General features: G+C 56.5%; 1 protein-coding gene across 6 annotated transcripts in view; it reads right to left on the reverse strand.

Annotated features, from left to right (window-relative positions):
* The window catches only part of AGAP1 (ArfGAP with GTPase domain, ankyrin repeat and PH domain 1), a 559516-nt gene extending 554352 nt beyond the window's left edge, over positions 1-5164 (reverse strand). For 5 of the 6 annotated variants that reach the window (XM_067740151.1, XM_067740149.1, XM_067740147.1 and 2 more), the window contains exon 1: positions 4956-5164. In XM_067740151.1, coding sequence (XP_067596252.1) covers positions 4956-5118 — 163 coding nt within the window. In that variant the 5' untranslated portion in view covers positions 5119-5164. Of the gene's footprint in view, positions 1-3932; positions 4030-4955 lie in introns of those variants that run through there. The other variant, XM_067740150.1, reaches the window with a different exon arrangement.
* Between the last annotated feature and the right edge of the window lie 3322 nt (positions 5165-8486).

Consider the following 8486-nt stretch of genomic DNA (forward strand, 5'->3'; position numbering starts at 1 on the left):
TAAGCAAGCACGTCTTTTTCTTCCCCTACGTGCACTAGAGAAAACTTCATTTCCACCCAAACACACACGGCATTTAGTTGCCACCCGGGCTAATCCACCAGACCCCAAAACACCCCGGCCCTGACACCTGTGCTCTGGTGACAACTAGCAAAACACCGTCACTTCTGCTAGAGGCTCAACATTGTTCAGATCACCAGCAAGAAGCAAGAGGACCCAAACGCCAGAGAAAACGCAAGCCCCCCCCCACCCGCCGACAAGTCACCCGCTCAACAAACAATTCCCGGGCATCCTCCAAGGGCCAGACACGACGCTCTGCATCACCGCGGAGATGGAACACAAGCACGACCTGATTTTCCTCAGAAGGTCCCCAGTCCTTGCTGGGAGCTGGGGCCTGGGACAGACAGGGAAGATGCGGACTTCAGCCAGGCTGAAGGGACGCCCAGAATCCGGAAAGGTCGGAGACCGTTAAGGTATGAAATTTAACCTGGAAGTGACGGACCGCCACCCGAGAATTATCTTGAAGGAGGAGACTGTGACACTCATATCAATAACGAAAAGGCCTCATATTTACAACTTGTATTAAGCCTGCAAGATTACGACATAGTCAAGCGTGTCCAGGAAGGGTTATGCTCATTCACGGCAGGAAGAAGGGATTTGTTCCTTAAACACACACACCTGCCCCAACCAGATGAAATCAATTCTTCTAGGCAAACAAACTCTTACAGAAGTTTTGCCGAGGTGAGCCACCACGCAGAGAACGTAAGACTTGCAGTTAGTGGCAGCGTCCGCAACCCCTTCCTGTCTTGGGTAAAGGGGACACGTGCTTGGGATGGTTTGTACGTTCAGCCTGTGGGAACTACGAATAACCAGGAGCTTCGTTCCTAGCTCAGAAAGGGCTAGACAGCCAGCGATGAGGTTGACCAGCCCAGCCCATCTCTTTCCAGCAAGTTCCCTACCCTTTCTGGGCCTCCAAGGTGGCATCTGTGTCACTGGATCATCACAAGATGGACTGAGATGATGGAGGTCAAGCACTGGGCACTCTGCTGCCCACAGGTGCTCAACAGAGCTGCTGCACCGTGGGATGAAAGGCGCTCCCTGCCCCATCTTCCCAGGTTCCCCAAATGCTGGGGCTCGGCCCTTCAATGCCCCTGTGTCAGTGCCCTGACCAGGGGTGGCAGGCAGAGTTCTCTTGCCGAGGACTGGGCCACTGTGACCTCTCCAAGCCCTCCCAGGAAGCCACGCAAACCACCGGCGGGGCCCGTGGGGAACTCGGTTCCCCCCTCCCCGAGCAGCTGCTTGGTGAGTGTGGAGGCATGAATGCTGGTTAGGGGCTCGACCACGGCCCAGCGTATCATTTGCATCACGGTTCTGCGACAGGCAAGCTGAATTACAAGGTGCAATGGCTAACAGAGGCTTTACCCGTACTAGAAGAACAAGCTTCATTTAACAAGAAAGACAGCTGACTCATTCACCTCAACTCCATCAACCCCAGGTGGGCTTTTTAAAGGAGAACTGGAGGGGGGACCCTAGGCGAGATGCTTGCTCACCCAGGAGGCAGGCTGGTTCCCGTTCATTTCCAGGCACGGAGAACATCCAGGGTGCTGGCCACACCCCCGGGGGACAGCCCAGAAATCTGACCAGGTCAATCTGAAAACAACAGGCAATGCTTCCTTAAACTTCAGAGATTGGAGGAAAAAAATAAACCTCTCAAAGTCCGAAGTAAAGACTTGAAAAAACACTTCTCTTTTTTTTTTCTTTCTTTTTTTTTTTGGCAAGGTGATGTTTTAAAACAGGACTGAGAACTAAATCACATTCCCCATGCCTTCAAACAGGGTCACAGACCCATTCAGATTTGGGGATCTTGGTGAGCTCTTTCGACTAAAATATATACAGTTCGGCCCATCATTAAGAGATTTTCCAGTCCAAACCCTCTTAGAATCACTTTGAAATAAGCATTAGCTGAAACATCCTCCCCTTTGACAAGCTCACTCCTCACTGCAACAGCCAACGATTCCGGAAAGACTCGGGAAAACGGGGAAATTGTACGTAAATTATGGCACAAATGCTGGAACCTCACACCGATGTGATACATCGTATCTCTGAAATTGCTTCCTAACGTTGAAAAGTGCTCACTTTATGCTAATCAGGTAGCTTTGTAAGTATGACTCCAACTTTGCTTAGGTCCACACAGAGGCAGGAAAAATGCCTAGCTGCATCTCCTCTAAAATGCAGGCAATTTTCTGTTTGTTGAGACGAGCGATGTTTAAACCATTTGTTATGACGTGCATATACTTTCCTGATTGGAAACGGTCTTATATTTTAAAATTCAGAGAGGTTTACGTTTTGCTACTGTACCATCCTCACCTGCAAGGTTCACAGGCAGGGGCAGATCTGCGTGCGTTTCTTAGAGGTACTGTGATCCTCTGGGCGCACACTCAGTTACAGCACGGAGTTAAATGCGTCTGCAGTCTCCGTACCCCATGGCAATGCTCTCCTGCTCGGTGTGAGTGAAGAACCCATATCCTACACAGTTGCACAAAACTGTTCCTTGCATGCTTCTCTCCTCACAGGAAAAATGTCATCCTGCCACAGCTGAGCAATCTTCTCAATTTCCAAAATATCAATGATGTAGATATAAATCACAACCGTATCTTAAAATTGGTAGTGAGAACATTTCATTATAACAAGTGAACTTATATTTCATTAGGAGGGGCACTGGAAGGTGCTTTGGGGGGCTGCAGACCTAGGTTCAAAGGATCCTTTGGTTCAGACCCGACTTTGACCTCAGTCAAACGTTCAGGAGGTCATTATCCTTCCCCGAATAAAGCCGGCCCACATTCTCTCACAGGGTTGGTACAGCCCCACATCGAGCTTATGAATGCAAGAGCATGCTTGCTAAAGTTCTATACAAGTAAAAAATGGTATAGTTGTTAATAATAATGCAAAGAACAGAATCATATTTGAATGGTTCTTAAGCCTCATTAAATTAACCACAGCCCTGACACAATATAAACATTCCTTTTTCTAACAAAAAAATAATAGCATTGCCAAAGTCCCAAGCAGGATTCATCCCTGATTCTGCGTCTTATTAATGGTAACAAGGTTTCCAGCCAAGAAGGGGCCTAAAGTCTGACATAGTACAGGTAGACAGCAAGCTACCAGAAACCACCATCTAGGAACCACACAATGTTTTGGTTTTTTTAGAAAAGAAGGAAAAGAAAAGAAAAATGAAACCACATCCTCTTGCTAGAACACCAAAATGCTTTGCGAGGGGTGCCCGAGACCCCAGAACTGGGCTTCACGACGGGAAATGAAAACGAGGCAGCATGAATCACACTCAGCTAGAGGTCTCTGCACAGAGACTAGGCGCTCTCAGCCAGGTGCTTTCAGTGCTAGTCACCAGCTTTCAAAGTGTTTCATCAGACTCCTGTGGATGCTGCCAGAGAGCTGCGGAGAGACAGCGGAAACAGGCACAGGAGCCCTTCACTTGGGTGGCCGCGGAGCGAGAGCCCCGGCTCTGGAGGAACGTTTCTGCAAGCTCACCCAGCATCAGCAGCCGTGTGCCGGCCCCGCGGCCTCCCGCAAGTCTTGTCAGAGCCACACTGCAGCCTCTGCCTCTCGAGGAACCTGGAAGCATCTTAAACTGCCAACAGGGCGGTCAGGTGCTCTGAGAGCCAAGCCCACATAAGGCTGGAGCACTGTTCAGATCCTCCCCGGAATTAGCAAGTCCCCTATGGATACAGGCGGCCAATCAGCAGCCTGGCTGGGATGCTGTTCAAGTCCATAGGGCTGCCAAATGCCAAGAGGATCAGCCCCACCACATCCACCTTCTCCACCTAACTGGTCAAGCGTCAAACCAAGACACTCTGGGGTGAGCAGTTCAGGCAGCACGGCGCCACAGCAACGCTCTCCTGAGGCCAGTGCCCCCTCACCTGCAGACGGAGGGGAGCTGGGCGATGCCTGCGGCTGGGCTCCCGACACACTCCTGCCAGGCCTTAGAACCTTCTCAGTGTTCCTCAACTGTGGCCAGAGTGGCTTTTGGTTAGGACAGTTCTATATTATGGACAACCCACCCTTCAGTTCTTTTACCATCACTGACCAATGGCAGTGAGAAGGGAAGCAAGGGAACAAACCGGAAGCCGAATAGCAGAGACATAAGAGCCATGGCAAACCCGAGAAAACACAGGCCCAGGAGAGGCAGAACTCGCCTGAACGGCTCCGGAGGATCACTGCCTCGCCTGACTCGCAGGAATGGTGGGTGGCCTCCCAGTGCCAGGTGTGTGAAAGTGAGACCCCCCAGGGAGGGTTCTTCTGATGTGACCCAGGACTTCTGGTAGAAAACACGCCATAGAAGAAGCCAGCTTCTGCACAGGGGCAGGTAGACCAGCATCGGGACACGATGCAGCCTGCAGCGGGGGCTGGCTCTCCGCTCCGGCTAAGGTCAGCTCTCTCCACTGTGCCCCCGAAATGGCACCCCAAAGACACCAAAGGGGTTGGCCCTGCCCGCCTAAGCACGCCAGCCAGAGCCTCGCCCCCAGAAGCAACACTTCTCAAAAGACCTCTTCAACGTCCAGCAAGACGCTCGGCCCCAGCCTGGTAACCTATCGCGGTCCGGTGGCGCCAACTCCTCCGGCTGCCCCAGGGCTTGGGCTGGGTCACTCGGGTAGCCCAGGACGCGGCCACACGGAGCCACTTTCTCACCGGAGACGCTACTGCCCATTAGCACATTATCGCCGGCGATCCATCTTCGCTGGCAGAGCTGGCGGCGCGCTCGCCCAGCCCTCGGCCTCCCCCTCCGCTCTCGCCCGGCCTTGCGGGGTGAGACGCACCGCAGTGCCCACTCGGCGGGGCAGCCGCGTGCCACGGCCCGGCGCGTGTGTACACACGCACGCACACACACGCGCGCGCCCGCTCCCCCGCGCCTTCCAGAAGCCCCGCGGAGGCCCGGCCCTCACCTTCGATGGCGATGACGTGCTCCCGGATCTGGTTCTGCAGCACCGGCTCCTCCACGCGCTCCAGCAGCTCGTAGATGGAGTAGATGTTGGGGTGGACCGACTCGAAGCGCTGGATCTCGGCCCGGATGGCAGCCGAGTTGGCCAGCTGCTGCTGGTAGTTCATGGTGCAGGCACCGCGCCCGGAGCCGCGCGCCCCCCGCCGCCGCCGCCGCCCCGCGCCCCGGGGCCCGCGGGCCGCCGAGCCCGGGGAGCCGCAGCCCCCGGGGAGCCGGGCCCGCCGGCGGCGGGCGGAGGAGGCGCGAGAAGAAAGGAGCGGGCGGAGCAGGCGCGGGGCCGGCCCGCCGACTCAGTTCATGGCCGGGACGCGCGGCCGGCGGGCGGGCTGGCGAGAGAGCGGGCCCCGGCGCCCCGGGTCAGCGGGCCCCCATGGAGCGCCGCGGCGGGCGCGGCCGGCCCCGGAGGAGGCTCGCTCGGGCGCCTTCCTGCGCCGCAGCCGCCTTCCACCCCTAGGCGCTGCCCCGCCGAGCAGCCATTAAAGCCCAGGCAGCCGCCGCGCTCTGAGCGCCGGGGCCGAGGGCCGGCCCCCGGGCAGCGGCCGGGCCGCTCGGGGCGCCCGGCCGCGGCGTGGGTCCGCGCGCTGCGTGCTGCGCCGCCCGGCGCGCCGGGGCCCCTGCGCTGAGCCCGCCGTGCGCAGCCCGCCGAGCCGGGACCGAGCCGCAGGCGCCTCGCAAGCCCCGGAGCCCGCGCCGAGCGCCACTCGCCGCCTGCCCGGCCGGCCCCCTCCCTGGCACGCAGGGCTCCGGCCCACGTCGGCCCCGCCTCCGCCTGCGCCCCGCCCGCCCGCGCGCTTGCCGCTCGCCGCTCGCGGCCCGCCGCCCGCCGCCGCTGCTTCCTCCCCGGCGCTTCCCAGCGCGCCGGATCCCGGGGAATTGCGCCAGGCTCCGCCCCGCGCCTGCCCCTAGGCTTCCTGGGACTTGTAGTCCGCGCCGCGCCGCGTCGGCGCCCCGGCGGGACCGCGGGGAGGAGGCGCGCACGACGCCCGGGGCCCCCGTGCGGCCGGGGCCCCGGGAGCGAGGGGCCGGGCTGACAGGCTAGCAGACCCGCGACGCGGCCGGCCCCCTGCCCCAGCCTCTCCACGAGTCTCTGCGCTGCCCCGCGGCTGTCCCGCCGTCTCGGGACCCGGGAGGCCGTGCACGACCCCGCCCGCGTTTTTGTTTGTTTCTGGGAGGCTGGTTAGAGGAGCTTCTGCGACTCACCGTGTCCCCCGACCGCACTTTGTTGCTTCCCCTCCCCCCAGCCCCAGTTTTCACTTGCTGTCTCCTTTTGCGAAAGTGACACGAGTTCTTCCTCTAAATAAACTAAATTTCTTCCCGAAGGCGAAGAGCCTCCTTAGCCGTGGCGGCGTGGATATTCACACTCCAGGAGTGAAGTTTAGACGAGGACACGAGATGCTGTGAAATACCACGGAGGCTCCCTAGGCATCCTTTTCCTTTAAAATTAAAAACAAAAACAAAAAACCAAGCAAACTGAGATGTGGGTCCCCAGCCTGTTCACCCACCCCAATCCCCGCGTAAGCTCAGCGCCCGGGACCCCGCGGAGCCTGACTGCACTGCAGCAGTGGGCCCAGCGCGCGCAGGAGGCTAATCCCGCAGGTTCGAGGCAAACCGGATAGTTGCAGATGTGCTGAGCACCGGCGCCAAGTTTGTGCGCACTGGCCTGGTCCCTAACCACGCCCATCCAAGTGACCTTTTGGAAAAGCGAGTCTGCTGCCCTGGCATCCCTGATCAAAGCAGCTGAGTCTTCACCTGGTTCATGTGCAGCCTGCGTGTGGCTTACTCACCCTGGTATCCAGCCTCCTTGGGTTACACTTTGGGTTCACAGTTCCCCCAGACAAATGTGCTGACCACCTTCAGCACTCTGAGCCCTTGCTCATGCCTTCCTCCCTATCCCCAACCCCAGCAGGTCCCTGATGCCTGAGGCAGAGTTCCAGGCTCCCTCTGTGATATGCCTCTGGCTTTGCTCTCATCCTACCTAACTGTAGTAACTGAGATGCCGACAATGTGCCCTCATCTTACTTAACGTCTCAGCACTCATTGGTTGCTCCCCTCCTTGAACCCTTCTCCTGGCTGCTGGGATAACATGATCACCAGGCTTTCCCACGACCTTCCCGGATTCTCAGTCCGGTTTGTGATCCCCTCTTACTCCTGTAACCTTTAAATATGGAGAGCCCCCGGGGCTCATCTCCGGGTCTCTTTTCTATAAGCGGGGAACCTCTGTCTTTTGGGTGTGAATATCATATACAGGTTAATGAACCTCAAATTCATATCTCTAGCCCAGACCTCAACCCTAAATCACAAATTCATATCCAACCGCTTCCTCAGCATCCCTTGCATGCCCGCTGACAACTGAAATCTAACACGTCTCAGACTGAACTCTTGTTATGCCCTCTTTTCTGCTCCTCCTGAAATCTTCTCTGTTCCAGTTATGGGCAACTTCAGGCCTCCTTTTGCTCAGGCCAACAACCATCCTTGATGCCTCTCTCCCCCATATCCCAAATAGTGTCAGCTCTACCTCCACAAGATCCGGAATCTCACAGCTTCTCACCAACGCCGCTGCCACCAACCTATTAAAGTCGTGATCATCTTGCCTCTGGATTGTTGCTAGGAAATTGATCTAGCAATTGATCTCCTTGCTTCTTATCTGGTGTCCTTACAGACTGTTCTCAAGAAGGCAGCCCTGGTGACCCTTATAAAACCCAAGTTAGGTCATGTTAAGCCTCTGCTCAAAACCCTCCCGTGACTGCTGTCCCATTCAGAGTAAAATTCAGCTCTTTACTGTGGTCTCCAAAGCCATACACACACTAGAGCCTATCAAGAGCTGTGCGGGGTGTGATGGTTCCCCCTACTTGTAAGCTAACAAGGTAGCCTGCCAAAGACACGAGGCCCCTGGGTCAGAAACAAAGGGCTTTATTATTCATAGCAATCGCAGTAGCTAGAGGATCAGCATTTTCATGAGCTGGTAGTTAACGGAGCCCCAGTTCCCGGAGGGCCAAGAGGTCCAGATGCACATATAGTGGATTGACCTATAGGAGGGAAACCCTGAGCTTAGAGAACCCCAATCTTTTATATGGGCAGTAAACATTCTGCCCTATAACTGTGACAGGAAACCCTATCTTCATCTCCCAAGGCTGTTTGCTCTACAAAAGTTCTTGAAAAGATAGTTCAGAAGAAAGGCAGTCAAAGCCACAACTACTGAACCCGTGTGCCACAACTACTGAAGCCCGTGCACTCTAGGGCCTGCGTGCCGCAACTACTGAGCCCGCATACTGCAACTACTGAAGCCCGCATGCCTGGAGCCCATGCTCCACAACAAGAGAAGGCATCGCAGTGAGAAGCCCATGCACTGCAACAAAGAGTAGCCCCTGCTCGCCGCAACTAGAGAAAGCCCGCGCACAGCAACGAAGACCCAACGCAGCCAAAAAAAGTTTTTAAAAAGAACAAAGGCAGTCCATGCCTCTTCACTCAGACATGC

Source organism: Pseudorca crassidens, chromosome 6, assembly GCF_039906515.1.
Source record: "Pseudorca crassidens isolate mPseCra1 chromosome 6, mPseCra1.hap1, whole genome shotgun sequence".
Taxonomy (NCBI): Eukaryota; Metazoa; Chordata; class Mammalia; order Artiodactyla; family Delphinidae; genus Pseudorca; species Pseudorca crassidens.